Here is a 15,269-nt window from a genome sequence, read left to right as displayed (position 1 = left end):
GGGCTTTGTCGAGTTGTACACTTGGGGCTGAGTGTGCAGCCTTTCTGTTTTGCGCAGACCGGTCTGACCGGTCCGTGGGACCGGTCTAACTGGTGGTGTCGGCAGGTAGGGCCGACCGGTCCGACCGGTTGGGAGAACCGGTCTGACCGGTCTTGATAGATCAGAACTGCTGAAAGCTAGAGTAGTTGTAGGATCTTTTATATTCGAACTTCAGTCGTATCTATTGTAAAGTTAGTCTTGTAAATTACTTATGTATTTGAACTCGGCCTGTAAAACTTAATGTTTCGTGTCGTGATCGCTCTCGTATTTTAAGTATTTTCTCGTGCTTGTACCATCTGCGCCCACCATCGCGTGGGACTACCGGTGTTGTTTCGATCGGGCCGTGGGTTAAGAAAGGATCGCCAAATTAAGCCGTTAAGCTAATGCGCCCGATGTGTTCAAATGACGACCATTACGCTTAATTAGAGTTTTAATTTGGCGGTTCCGTCACAGCTGGTATCAGAGCCGAAACGCACTGGGGGTGATACAAGCATGATTAATTTTTGAATATTACAAACTAAAAATGAAATTCTGACTTAGGGTGAGAAGTAGTTAAGTAGTATGGGTGGGAATTATGCGAAGTAAGCCCTAGATATATATTAAGTGCTAGAGTCGTAAGTAAGGTTTCAGTTTTGGTCGAGAGGTTAACGTAGGACGCTCATGCATCATGCATCATGGCACCGTGATTTCCAAATTGCAGTAAATGTTTTGAATTTTGGGATTGATGCACAATTAGGACTTAGAAGTTTATTTCTGCTGGGGACCGGTCTGACCGGTCTTGGCCACCGGTCTAACCGGTTTATCTACGTCAAGCCCAAGCAGAGCCATGCAGACCGGTCTGACCGGTCGGTTGCACCGGTTTGACCGGTTGAGCGCAGACAGAGTCCCCCAAGTTGTGTTCAAATAATTGATTTTCGGTGATTTCTTCCATGATTCGGGTGTTAGTTGCAGTCAAGATTTTTCTTAAGTAATCAGAAAAAAATAACTAACCCAATCATGGTTGAATGCAGAAATGAGAGAGCCACCAAATCCTCCTGAGTTGGCCTAGGCCATTGCGGCCATACTCACCGGACGCGATGAGCAGACGGCACTCCTCCGTGAGCTTGTGGCGCAGGGCGGAGCGCCGCGGCCTGAACATCACCACCAGCCACCTGCTCCTGGATATCCGGAGTTTTTGGCCACTCAGCCACCGCTCTTCCATAAGGCGGATGAACCACTAGAGGCGGACAGTTGGCTTCGGACCATCGAGTCCAAGTTTACCTTGCACCCATACAATGATGGGGATAAAGCAGGATTGACAGCCCAGCAGCCGAGGGCTCCCGCGCGCACATGGTAGGAGAATCATGTGGCAATGTTCCCCATGGACACCCGATTCACTTGGGCTCAGTTCAAGGAGGCTTTCAGAGCGCACCATATTCCAGCGGGGGTGATTAGAAGGAAGCTCACTGAGTTCTTGGCCCTGAAGTAAGGCAATAACAGTGTACTACAGTACTCCCAGTCTTTCAACACACTATCACAGTATGCTGGGTACCATGTAGACACCGATGAGAAGAAGCAGGCGTGCTTCAGGCAGAGGCTTAGCAGCAAGCTCCAGGATCGCCTGGCCATGATCAAGTTTGACAGTTTCAGTGAGCTGGTCAATGGGGCTATCATACAGGAGGACGCCCACCTAGCTCACAAGGCATAAAAGAAGAGAAAGGTGCCGGCAGCGGGATCTTCCAGCAGTGCCCCTCAGAGGTTTCGTTTGGTGCAGTCGGGCCCACAGCGAGCCCCCTTTCAGCACCAGCCACAGCAGCAGTGGGGATACAGGCCCCCTCAGTACACTCAGCCACAGGGGACAGTCAGGCCTCCTGCTCCTCAGCAGAATGAGCAGAAGGTCTGGGTGCAGCAGCCGGGGGTATGCCCCAATTTATTTCCGTGCTACAACTGCGGGCAGCCGGGTCACTTTGCACGGAATTGCCCAATGCCACCCAAGCAGGGCCAGCAGTCCGGTCAGCAGAGTCAGAAGCAGCAAGTGGCTCACTTCAAGCCAGGACAGGTGCACTACACCACCCTCGAGGGTATTCCTGACGGAGCTCCAGTGATGGCGGGTACATTTTCAGTAAATGAATATCCTGTCACTGTCCTGTTTGATTCTGGAGCGTCTCATACTTTTATTAGTAAGGAGTGTGCTACTAGATTAGGGCTGAAGATAGAGAGTATGCCCAAGCCGTACCATATTCACTCACCTGGGGGAAAGTTAATCACCAATCAATTTGTCAAGCAAGTACCCCTACAGTTGCAAGGAAAAAATTTTCCTACGGCCCTGATAATGTTACCAACCCAAGGGATTGATTTGATATTGGGCATGAACTGGATGGAGGGTCAGGGAGTTAGTCTGGACACGACCTCACAATCTGTGCACATCAAATCTTCCATTCATGGGTGTATGACTTTACATTTGAAAGATCATATGTCTTTGACACCTACGGTGAATCAGGTTGAGGGTAAGAAGCTAGCAGATATACCAGTGGTGTGTGAATATCCGGACGTCTTTCCGGATGATTTGCCTGGAATGCCGCCTGATCGTGACGTGGAGTTTACCATTGAATTGCAACCGGGTACGGCACCGATTTCTAGGAGGCCTTACCGGATGCCACCCAATGAGCTGGCGGAGTTAAAGAAACAATTGCAGGAATTGCTTTATAAGGGCTATATCTGTCCTAGCACGTCACCTTGGGGCTATCCTGCACTCTTTGTGAAAAAGAAAGATGAAAGCCTCAGGTTGTGTGTGGACTATAGACTTCTGAATGCCATCACAATCAAAAATAAATATCCCCTTCCCTGGATTGATATTCTGTTTGATCAGCTATTCGGGTCCAAAGTATTTTCCAAGATTGATCTCCGCTCTGGCTACTATCAGATAAAGATTAGAGCTGAGGATATTCCCAAGACGGCTTTTTCCACCAGATACGGACTTTTTGAATATCTGGTCATGTCCTTCGGGCTAACGAATGCCCCTGCTCATTTCATTTATCTCATGAACTCGGTGTTCATGCCCGAGCTAGATAAGTTCGTCGTGATTTTCATTGACGACATCCTGATATTTTCCAAGAATGAAGAAGAACATGCAGAGCATCTCCGCATTATGCTTTAGCGCCTGCGGGAGCACAAGCTGTACGCCAAATTCAGTAAATGTGATTTCTGGCTCAAGGAAGTCTAGTTCTTGGGCCACATCATCTCAGATAAGGGGATTTCTGTTGATCCTAGCAAGATTCAGGATGTCCTGAATTATAAGACTCCAGAGTCTGTTTCAGAGATCCGGAGTTTCCTTGGGCTAGCAGGCTATTATCGCCGGTTTGTACCGTAGTTCTCAAAAATTTCTAGGCCCATGACTGAGTTACTCAAGAAAGGGGTGAGATTTAGTTGGGACGACAAATGCGAGCAGGCCTTCCAGACTTTGAGAAGACTTCTGACGTCTGCCCCTGTCCTCGCTCAGCCAGATATTACTCGGCCTTTTGATGTGTACTGTGATGCATCAGGTACGGGTCTTGGCTCTGTATTCATCCCTGTTTGTCTCCGCCGGATATTATTCGACCATTAATACTTATTGTAATGCATCAGGTACGGGCCTAGGCTGGGTCCTTATGCAGGACCAGCGAGTGATTGCTTATGCCTCCAGAGCCCTCAGACGACATGAGAAGAATTATGCCACTCATGATTTGGAGCTGGCAGCAGCAGTACATGCATTAAAGATTTGGCGCGCATTATCTTCTGGGCAATCCTGTTCACATATACTCAGACCACAAGAGTCTAAAGTATATTTTTACCCAGAGTGAGCTCAATTTGCGCTAGAGGCGGTGGTTAGAGTTGATAAAGGATTATGATTTGGAGATTCATTATCACCCGGGTAAGGCGAATGTCGTTGCGGATGCACTGAGTCACAAGGCAAATTGCAGTTGCACCTCAGCCTCAGTGGTGCATGAAACCTTGTGCCAAGAAATGGAAAAATTAAATCTGGCTATTGTATCTAAAGGCACACTTACTAATTTTACCCTCACACCTACACTTAGAGATCAAATTGTGGAGGCTCAGAAAAATGATGCGGGCATGGATAAGATCAGGCAACGGCTCAGTGAGAATGATCCTCAGGTGCAGTGGTTCCATCGAGATAGTGAGGGGGTTCTTTGGTTTCAAGATCGGTTAGTAGTGCCTAAAAATTTTGAGCTTCGGAAACAAATTCTTGATGAGGCTCATCTCTCCCGATATTCTATTCACCCGGGCAGCAATAAAATGTATCAAGATCTGAAACAACGATTTTGGTGTACGAGGATGAAGCGGGAAATTGCCAGATATGTATCTGAGTGTGATATTTGCAGAAGGGTGAAGGCGAGTCATTTGAGACCAGCTGGTCCCTTGCAGCCCCTGAGTATACCATCGTGGAAGTGGGAAGATATTAGTATGGATTTCATTGTTGGGCTTCCCGAGACCTCAAAGGGGTATGACTCTATTTGGGTGATTGTGGACCGTCTCACGAAGTCAGCCCATTTCTTGCCGGTGAAGATCATTTATAAGGCACAGCACTATGCGGAGTTGTATATCAGTCGGATTCTTAGCTTGCATGGGGTACCCCGGACTATTATTTCTGACCGTGGTGCCTAGTTTGTTGCACGCTTCTGGGAGCAGTTACACTCAGCCCTCTGTACTCAGCTCATTCGTAGTTCAGCTTATCATCCTCAGACGGACGGCCAGACAGAGAGGATCAATCAAATTCTGGAGGATATGCTGCGAGCCTGTGTACTCTCTTACAGTAAAAAGTGGGATGAATGTCTGCCACTTATAGAATTTTCTTACAACAACAGCTAAATGGCTCCTTTTGAGGCATTATATGGACGGAGGTGTAGGACACCATTAAATTGATCGGAAGCTGTGGAGAGAAATTTCTTTGGGCCTGATATAGTTCAGGAAGCTGTGGAGAGAAATTTCTTTGGGCTTTACAAATCTTCTGTTTCAACAAAAATAATTACAACATAATCTATTAGTAAAGCGTAGAAGAATTTTGGTTACCTGCAGTCGCCGGCTCGAAAATCCGGCAAGACTTCGCCTCTATCCCTCCCTCCCTCTTTTTTATTGGTTTCTGGAATTTTAGGGATACAAATGAGGGGTTGGGGACCAGCCAACCCTTATATAAAGGTGGGAGATCCGGTCACCCTGCAGCTGGGCGGCTAGGGCCGGCCGCCCCGCTGTCGGGCGACCGGCCCCCAAGGACCTCTGCGCAATTTTCTCCGCGAAATTTTTTTCACAAAAACCCCTGCCGCCCCGCTGCCGGGCGGCCAGGTCCCGGCCGCCCGGCAGCCGGGGTATATTCCTGTAAATTTCCAAATCGAAAATATATTTTTGTAAAAAACGAAAATAAAAAATAAAAAAACCGCTGCCTATCTTGCCCATTCACGTCTACAACCACATAAGGCCCACTCCAGCCCCTACGCGTGCGCATAGCATTTCAAAGACACTCTCCTGCACTTCTTCTGGCGTCCAATCCTCCCCTAGGGCCCATAACAGATCGTACGCTAACATACCACAGAAGAACAGATTAAACATGGACCTGAAAATACTTGTCAACTACGAACAAGGCGAATTCTTTGACACACACAACAGAAGAACAGATTAAACAGGGCCCTGTTTAGTTCCCACAAAAAAATTTCTACAGTATCCGTCACATGAGTGTTCGGACACATGCATGGAACATTAAATGCTATTAAAAAAATAACTAATTACACAGTCTAACTGATTAGCACGAGATGAATCTTTTAAGACTAATTATTCTATGATTGAGCATTATTTGTCAAGTAACAACAAAATATGCTACAGTACCAAAACCAACAACTTTTCACCAACTAAACAAAGCCCCCCACACACAGAGAGAGAGACACACACAGGGTGAAACTGCTTTGATTTCAACCCTCCTAGAGCGTCATCCAGAATTATGGTTACAACCCCTGGACAAAAGGTGACCTAAGTATGAACTCATATCGTATAAATGTTCATCAAAGTTTCAAAGGGGCATTCGGCCCAACAATATTTCAACCTCTGCTGCAATTTCTCAATCAAACAAGACACGCCTTCTAGTCGACAGTTCACCTTCACATTCATCAAACAGGCAACTCATTTCAGGTGGCATTTTGTGGTGGGACAAACAGATCAATATTTGCACTGATTTCACTCTCCCTTATAAATAAACCAGGTAATCAATTTGTTTCAACCATCTCCGCACTTTATAGACTTGCCAGCTATCTTCAAGCAATTTGCCTAAACTAGAAGGTACAGTATCAGGTATGTGCAAGTATCAGACCCTGCAGAACTGATCAAATTTGAGGCTGGGTTTGGAGTACTGAGAGCTCAGTATGGCTTTGGCCACGACGGCATTGGCAGCTTCCGTGAGGTGCACCCCATCCCAGCTGACGAACTTAGAGCCGTCGTCGCAGGCCGTCACATCCTTAGACTGGCAGCCCTTGTTGAAATCGTAGTTGTAAGGAGGCCCTCCGTACCCACAGCATGTCATCAGCGGCTTGTCGAAGCCTGAAGAGCAGAAATGTTAATTGAGCGAGAGACCAAGGCTTTCAGATTTGTCTGATTCTGTGTGAGAATACCATTGGAAAGTAAACATATTTTGTTCGCTCACCATATTTAGTGTGGTTGGCAACCAGATCATACTTGATGGGGAATAGATCGGTGTACACTATTGTCGCGTCTTTCATCTGCGCACTAAGCTGATCGCATAGGCTGTCCAGCGCTGTGTTGAATGCAACTGCAGCTCTGTTGTAGGTCTTGAGACAGCCATACTGATCAAGATCACTGTCGTTTTTCCTCGGTATAGCAAGCTTCTGAGGCAGGCAACCGAGAGCACCAGTCCCGTGTATCCAAAAGTTTTGACTCCCATTGTTATACAGAGTCTGAGTTTTGACAAATACAAAAGGAATGAAGAGATGGGTAGTGTGTTACACTGCTACTGTGCTTTAACATGAACTTGCAAGCTAAACAGGTATAAAAAATTACTGATGAAATCATCATGTAGCATGTTCATGCTTCAGAAGAACATGTGTAATGAGGATTACTGATTGCAGCGTCCAATAAGAAGGTAATAGTCAAAATCATATATACAGAAAAATGATAAAGGAATACTTTACCTGCACAGCATCCTTAATCTCAGCAAGTATTGGCGGGAATTTGGCAATAACTTGATCATAGGGCAAGTTGGACAGAAGAGCGTTTACATCATTCTGCCCTATGTCTATCATATATAAAGCATTCTGGAACCCTTGTGCATCAATTGGACCACTAAGACCTGTATTTAACAAATGTAGAAGACAATAAATTTACAGATAACTGTTCACTGGAGCTCTCACTCAGTGTATGTGGTTCTCATCTTCCCTCCATTTGTACTAATTGATTCAAGTGAGAGGGGTTGATCAGAGTTCAACAGACCTTGATCAATGAGTTCCAGGGATCTATCTCTGAAGTATAAGAATTCCTGGACCTGTATGTGCAACGCAAACGGAACATCTCGTGGTTGTGTTGCTGCACCAGCACTGGCGAAATTTGCACCGCTGCTATAATTAGAACCCAATGCCTTCAAAAATGGGCTCAAATAGCTGATGTTCAAGCTTTCACCTGGATGAAATTCGGACCAAACTCAATGTTAGCAAGGAGATGTATTCCAAGCATTGATTAGTGTTTCTCATGTACATGGAAGAGACACATTGCTGATCAAATTACAAGATTGAAGAACAGAGCTAAACGAAGGGAGAATGCAGTTTGGCACACCACATAGTACCCAAAAATCATGTATTTATCTGATGGTGTTGTGCAATACGATATGACTGCCAATGTTTCTTTTACTCACACAGTCACAAGCCTTGTATTTAGCCGACAGTTATAACTCAATCGTATGCTTCATTCAAAAACTTCAGCATTGTTGGTGTACCTCTATATTCCAAAAGTGGTTACAAGATAGGATATGGAACGACATGGTAATTTATTTGGGATTATTCTGAAGTCCCTGATGAACTTCAATCAGTACAGAAGACGAGCATGTGCATATTAAAAGATGCAGCTGCCGGCTGGCGCAGGATAAATTGGAAAGGCTTGCCGATTAATGAAAGCCATAGTATCAAGTTTCTCTTAAAAAAGGAAGTTTCTTGAAATAGTTGCCCCCATTTGTTTAGAGAAATCAGGTTAGACATGAAATTGATTTCACCATTTTCTTATATGAGCAAGTTAAGCCATCCGCTATAAGGTGCAAACAGTAATATATACATCATAATGGTATGAAATTAGTAACAAAACAATCATAAGTGTATGTATCCAATTCAGATATCAAAATCAGACTTCTTTTATACTCCTTTTCTTCAAAAGAGTTCAAGGAATCAAGGGTGCTACAACGAGTGCAGCTGAGGGCATGTGGCCATGTGCAGCAGCTGCAGTGAGGCCGTCAGTGAATGAATGCCACCAGTCCATGGATCCTGGTCCAGGCTGCCCCATTCAAAAGGAAAGCACACGGGTATTGAATGCTCACAGCAAAAAAGTTGATACTACATTTCGTTCGAAGAAAAAAGAGCTGATGCATTAGTACCACCGGCCTCATTTCTGCCCATCCTTGCAAAGTTTGGGCATGATGGACTCTGCTCACGCGCCCAGCAACAACCAACATTATTAATACGGGAGTAACTGGAAATATTGAGAGGGGGGAGACTGGAGAGACAGGTTTCTCCTCCCTCTCCCATGTCAAGTAAGCAACAGCTGGGGCAGTCTGCTGTAAGCTGGAACTATAAAAGTTCACAAATCACAAGGACCGGAGAGGCCATGTTTGGATGAATGCATCAAAATTTTTTCACAAAAAGACGAATGCATGCATGAAGTACTAAACGAAGTTTATTTGCAAAACCTTTTTAGAAATGGATGTAACTTTTCGAGACGAATCTAATGAGCCAAGTTTCATCATAATTGGCTACAGTGATGCTACAGTAACCGCACTCAATCATCTTCTAATCGTGCGGTCAAATGCCTCATTAGCTAGAGCAACTGCTACAGTACCATAGTTGTGGAGGTAATTTTATAATTAGACTTTATTTAATACCCCTAATTAATGGTCAAAGTATCATTTCTCTCTCATCAAAACTTTTACACACCTAAACCAAACATGGCCTAAATGAAGCTAGATACTGGAGGGACAGGGACCAGCTAAGGAAAGACTGCTCCAGCGTGCTTCACAAGACAGGTCAAGATCATCCTAATTAGCCGTATTGCTTAGTGGCCGAGTGAGCGCACTCTGGTGGGCAGCACACATGATTAAGTTGAGCATTGACACCTGATACTGTGGACAGTGGACACAAAGGATCCCCACCGCATCTGCTGGCCGGCTGCCATGCCAATGACTGTCATCTGTCGGTGACTCACTCTGTAGCTTCCGGAGAGTGCAAGAGCTGCTACAAAGATACTCCTACTGTTGGTGGAGATGCCGTTCGGTAATCGGTACTAGCTTGTTCTCACTTTTCAGTCACAGGAATGGTGTCACAAAAATGCAGACACGTATTCAATCGGAGGTAAAGACTGGTTTGGAAAAAAAAAGAACTGAACGCTCGCTCTTCAGAAAGCAGGTTTTGGGGATTGGATAGGATAGGAACGCATGGGTGGAGGCGGAGTGGGAGTGGGGACTCACAGAGGAAGTCGACGGTGAGGCGGCCGTCGCAGAAGCGGCCGGTGGGGCGCGGGAAGAAGGCGCGGCCCTCCGGGCGCGTGAGATGCCACCCCCGGGCCGCCGCCATGCCGCCGGTGTCCGAGTTGGAGTCGCCGAAGTTGAAGAGCACCGGCCGGGAGCCCGGGCGGCACCTGAACCCAGAGCCCGCCGCCGCCGCCGCCGGCACCGCGAGCACCATCAGCTCCAGAGCCACCAGCAGCGCTGCTACGGACGCCGGAAGTAAGGCCCGGCGCCGCCGCACCGCGCTGCCGCCCGACGACATTGGTGACCGCGGCGTCGCGTGGGCGCGGGGCGCGGGCTCGGCTCGGCTTGACCCCTGTCTGTCCGCGCGGCACGTGAGGAGGGGTGCTGCGGCGCGGGAGGAGATAGAGGTGGCGGTGGTCGCTGTCTGGCAGAGCACTGGCGGATTCTGTGGGAATGGGGCCGTATGTATATATGCGGTGTACGTAGTGGGGAAGAAGAGGGTAGGGGACGGATGGAGCTACCCCATTTGGCCATTTACGACACGGCTGCAGGATCAGAGTGACGCGCACTGCAATCATGGCGGCGTGCCGCGTGACTGCGTGAGTGCCGTTGTCGTCTGCTTGGCCCTGTTTAGTTCTTAAAAAATTCCCTATAGTATCTGTTATATTGAATCTTTAAACAAAATATTAAATATAATTAAAAAACAATTAATTACACAGTCTAACTAATTAACACGAGATGAATCTTTTAAATCTAATTAGTCTATAATTAAATATTATTTGTTAAATAACAACAAAATATTTACAATATCAAAACTCAAATTTTTCACCAACTAAACACACCCGGCGCTTATGGCTTTGCTTACTCCACGTAAAGGCGGGCCTGTTTTTTTATTTTTTGAAGAATTAAGGGCGTGCCTGTTTGCAATTGATGATTGCGTCAAGCTAAGGATGCCCATTAATCTCGAGGAGCCAAGCAGCTATACTTCAAGATCATATTTATCTTTCAGTAATGTAATATATATTTTTTTCAGTCTTAAATGTAGAAGAGTAGGTCATGCAAGCGAATTAGTTCGAAAATAAGCTAATTTGCTTGTCATAAGTGAAGTGGCATATCTATTGGAGAATGGAGGAAATAACCACTATTGCTTACGCCTAGGGTGGTAAAGGACCCTAGATTTTGGCTTAGGACTGGGATATCGCGCGCAGATGGCGATCGCGCGACCCCTCTTTTTTCTCGGTTTTAGCATCTTACACGGCTCGCCTCCACATGTCTCTTTCAGCTATACAGGTCTCTCTATCCTACCCACCCATATACAGCATGTAGTAGGGGGCTTTTCAACATACAACTTGTTTATAGAAAATATTTTATCTCGTCCGTATGATCTCCATTTTGAATACCGATAGCACCATTGTTCTAGGCGGACAAAACTATATCCCAATTGCATATATTTTAAAAACATTTTCACCTAGTAGCAACTTATGTGAAAATTTGAGTATGATATTATTGAAGAAGTTGCCACACATATAAAATATAAGTTGTCACACATATAAGATAAAAGTTGCCACAAAAAATATTTATAAGTTTAATAACAAAGTTGCCAAAAAAAGCAAAATTTATAATGAACATAAGTTGTCACAAATAATTTTTATAATATATATAAATTGTCACAGATAAAATTTATAATATACATAAGTTGTCACAAATAAAATTCATAATATACATAAGTTGTCACACAATTTATATCTTATTCGTATGACAACTTGTGTGTATTAACCCTTCCGTTTCATGACAACTTATTCAATAATATCAAACTTAAATTTATACATAAGTTACTACTAGTGCAAAATATTATCAAAACATATGTAAGTGAGGTCTTGTTTTATTCGTCTCGTCGTGTAGAACATAATGGTATAATCGATTTTCAAAACGGAGCTAATATGAATGAGATAAAATATTTTTTATTAAAGCTTCGTACCAAAATAAAGTTCATTTCCTCAACCTGCCAGTTAACTGGGTGATGGCGTGAACATGCAGCTACGCACACAGGCACATGGGCAAAAAATGTGGGCTGGTCCGGTGCGTGGGACGTTGGGCCGCGACGCATAGGAAGGCCAAGGCCGGGCTTGCGAGGGGGCGCGCGCTAGCGCGCCAGCGCGACCAGTCATAGGATAGCATTTTTCTTAGAAAATCTAAGAGCCGGACTTTGAAAGAGACAGTCTCTAATCTTATATAATTTTGAGCTAAAAATATTAAAAGTCATGTTGGACTGTGAAAAGGCCACTATGGCCATGGCCCATTACCACCCCTATTACGCAAGATTCAATGGGTGACAAATGCATCTTCTTCTATCCTTAATCTCTTCTACAAAGCCGAGAATATCTTATATTCTAGAATGGGTAAACTAAACCATATATTCAAGTCTGTTTCAAACTCCGATCAAACAGGAGGAGTACGCCATGCTAATGTGCCTTGGATGATCCACATCTAAACCATATCTTCAAGTCCCATATCTCCAAACTCTAAATCCTCAGTCAAATTTACTATGTCACTTTGAGATTTCTATGATACCAGTTACCTAAGATTTAGGGAAATTTAGTCTCTATATTTCCCTTTTCATTTATATGTACTGGAATTTGAAAAGTTGTTCAAAAATATAATTTGGTGCAGTAAGTTGGTACCAAGTCGATATCATCTTAGGAAGGTATGTGAAACACGAGTTTACTGCACAGCGTTTGTACACTAGAAATGGTTTGGCTAACATAATTGTTGGCCAAACTTTATAAAGTTTCCTTATGAAAAAAGAGAAACAAATGGAATATTACATGATAGCCATTTGTTTTTCTCTTGATGGGTGGTGTTTCGAAAATCCAATTAACATTAAAAGAACTCTTCTACACATCCATTTGTTTACTTGTGTGCATGCGTTTGAAAGCATTGACAAGTGTGGTTTCTATAAGCCCCTTTAATAATGGTGTGGGGATCTTGTCTTGAGTTGAATTTTTCATGTGAAACTCTTCTGGACAAGTGTGGTTTCTATAAGCCTGAAAGTTGAAGCGAGGACAAACTAACCAAACTCCTCTCCTCGGAGAAGGGGATTACCCTTCGGGAGGCGAGCAGATTCGCCCAGCAAGCGAGCAAACATCTCTCTCGGTTGCCCACGGGAATAGTCCTGCTCCTGTCTCCTGACCAGCAGTGCACGTGATCCTGCGTCTCCCGTCCCTTCCCTGCAACACTGCGTGCATCACGGCCAAGGAAAAACTTAACGGCGGTAAACCATTTACCGGACGTTACCGGTAACGGTAAAACACTGAAAACCGCCGGTTTATCGGATTTACCGTTCGGTAAACCAATTCAAATTTGAAACCACCGAATTTCGTATTTTTCGACCGGTTTTCATTGTAATTTCAGTGGTATTCTCTGAGTAAGTACCGAAAAATGTTGACCACGATAGAAAATAACAAATTGTGTTAAGAGAAGTATAATATTTTCAGAGAATTATATCTAATTGTTATATATAATAGTTCAATATGCATAATGATTTTCTTACAAAGCAAATATTAATAGAATTGACGTAAAACATATGTATATCAAATTATCAATACAAACCACAATCCAAATGCAATAAAATATAGGTGCAACTTGTTAACACAATTTATAGGTTCAAATAAAATATAGGTTCAAATAATACAAGTCTCAAATAGTTAACACAAAATATACTCTAAAATTTTTATTTTGGTGTTTTCCCATAGGAAAACCTTACGACCGACCGGAAATTGTTGATGACTCACATTGTAACGTCGAATCCTATAAAAAGGAATAAATAAAATGGATGAGAAGATATAAAAGAAATGAATGCAAGTGAGAAAATAAGATGTGTTACCTACATACTTAGGTACTCATTCGGAGGGATCTTGCTCTGGGGGATATTCCTGATAGTACATGTGAGGATTTCCATATAGGAGGTATCCTTGATAGTACATATGGGGATATCCATATAGAGGACGCGGAGGGACAGCCATCGGATGTGGTTGTGGTGGCCATAGAAAGGAGGGTGCCGACGGGTAGCTGTAGGTGGAACTGACAGAGGTAGAGCTACCATCATCCTCACCGTCGTACGGGCCTAATGGACGAGTATTGCTTCTTGTGCGACGTTGAGAGCTGGGTGCTCCATGATCTTGATCTTGTGTGGCATGGGTGAAGGCAGTCTCTCCCGTAAATCTCATAGCACCAGTAACAGCACCACCACGATCATCCCCATCATCATCGTCATTGTCATCACCACCCTCATTGCCATCATCATCGTCGTCATCGTCGTCGTCGTCGTCGTCGTCGTCGTCATCATCACCACCACCACTACCACCATGTCCATCATCACTAGGCTCTGGTGTGCTATCGTCAGTGCCAATGCTTTCCTCCTCAACGTCACCCTTTCTTTGTTTATTTCGTTTAGACCGACTTGGAGGAATTTTGGTCTTTCTTTTCCCTAGGTGGGTGTCACCAATATTCTCTCTGGCCCAATCATCAACATTTACTGGCTCACCCACCCTACGTCCAGGAATACCAACGGAGTGGCAAGCCTTTGACCACGCCCTACCCAGCAACTCTCTCGCAGTCCTCCCCTTAGACGTCCAAGGCCCCGTATCAATCCTCTGCTGCCTCGGTCCGGAAGCAGTAGCAAGGTTATAGTCCCTTGCCCGCTCGGGGATATGTGACCGACTCCTAGAAAACAACCTCCCAATTTGTCTAGAGCCACCACCTGGATCCCGTGCCTGGCCTGATCCAGAACCACCACCCCTCTCATACCTTGGACCAGCCCTTTGCCTAAACTCATACTCTTCCCGTGAATGTCTCAAAGCTTGCTGCAACTCATCATCCTGCTCTTCTTCTTCTTCCTCACCTTCCAAGTCAACACATATTGAGTACTTCGAGCTGCAGCATCTCTCCTACGCCTATCTTGTTGTCTTTCATACTTCTTCTCCTTTATCTTGTCCAACTCGCTAATGAAAAAGTTCTTCACCGCGGGGGGAACCGAAGGGCAATCAATAACATCATGACCTCTATGTGCCAAGTGGTCCTTGAACCGTGTTGCCCCTCCACCGCTCTTTGATGTGCCACAATACTTGCACTTGAAACCCGCTCCCCTTTTTCTCCATGCTCCCAAACAGGGTCAACCATTTACCTGCAACGGTGCAACATTCATACACATACACATGCATATTCACATACCAAAAATACATGCACATTCTCAATTTGTCATACACATGCATATTAATTTTCACATTTGTACTCATACACATACATAACAAAACATGAATAACAAATACATGCACATTCTCGTTTTCTAATCCATAAAAACATTGTATACTTCTACTAATACTTATATTACACTACTTGCTACCATTAAAAAATTCAAACAAAAAAAAGCCTTACCCACAGCAGCCGGATCCAATCGGGAGGGAGAAAAAACCGGTCGGAATCAGAGGTTTACCGGCCGGAACGTCCGGAAAACAGCAAAAACCGGAGCAGG

General features: G+C 44.6%; 1 protein-coding gene across 1 annotated transcript; it reads right to left on the bottom strand.

The window, feature by feature from the left end:
* Positions 1-5,956: 5,956 nt before the first annotated feature.
* On the bottom strand, positions 5,957-10,180 carry LOC120706813 (GDSL esterase/lipase LIP-4-like). Its single transcript, XM_039991543.1, has 5 exons — positions 9,737-10,180; positions 7,504-7,689; positions 7,206-7,363; positions 6,701-6,971; positions 5,957-6,597 (listed from the first exon to the last, which is right to left on the bottom strand). The coding sequence occupies exons 1-5, from the start codon at positions 10,035-10,037 to the stop codon at positions 6,365-6,367; spliced, it is 1,149 nt and encodes a 382-aa protein (XP_039847477.1). The 5' UTR covers positions 10,038-10,180; the 3' UTR covers positions 5,957-6,364.
* Between the last annotated feature and the right edge of the window lie 5,089 nt (positions 10,181-15,269).

The sequence above is a fragment of the Panicum virgatum genome, chromosome 5K (genome assembly GCF_016808335.1).
Source record: "Panicum virgatum strain AP13 chromosome 5K, P.virgatum_v5, whole genome shotgun sequence".
Classification (NCBI taxonomy): domain Eukaryota; kingdom Viridiplantae; phylum Streptophyta; class Magnoliopsida; order Poales; family Poaceae; genus Panicum; species Panicum virgatum.
This window is presented reverse-complemented; position numbering and strand designations above follow the sequence as displayed.

What these genes read in the sequence shown, in the direction of transcription:
- LOC120706813 (XM_039991543.1), bottom strand. Translation starts at nt 10,037, where the DNA reads ATGTCGTCGGGCGGCAGCGCGGTGCGGCGGCGCCGGGCCTTACTTCCG. An exon ending in CCTGGAACTCATTGATCAAG is followed by an intron (nt 7,364 to 7,503) that starts GTCTGTTGAACT and finishes TGTTAAATACAG; the next exon opens with GTCTTAGTGGTCCAATTGAT. An exon ending in AGATTAAGGATGCTGTGCAG is followed by an intron (nt 6,972 to 7,205) that starts GTAAAGTATTCC and finishes GTCAAAACTCAG; the next exon opens with ACTCTGTATAACAATGGGAG.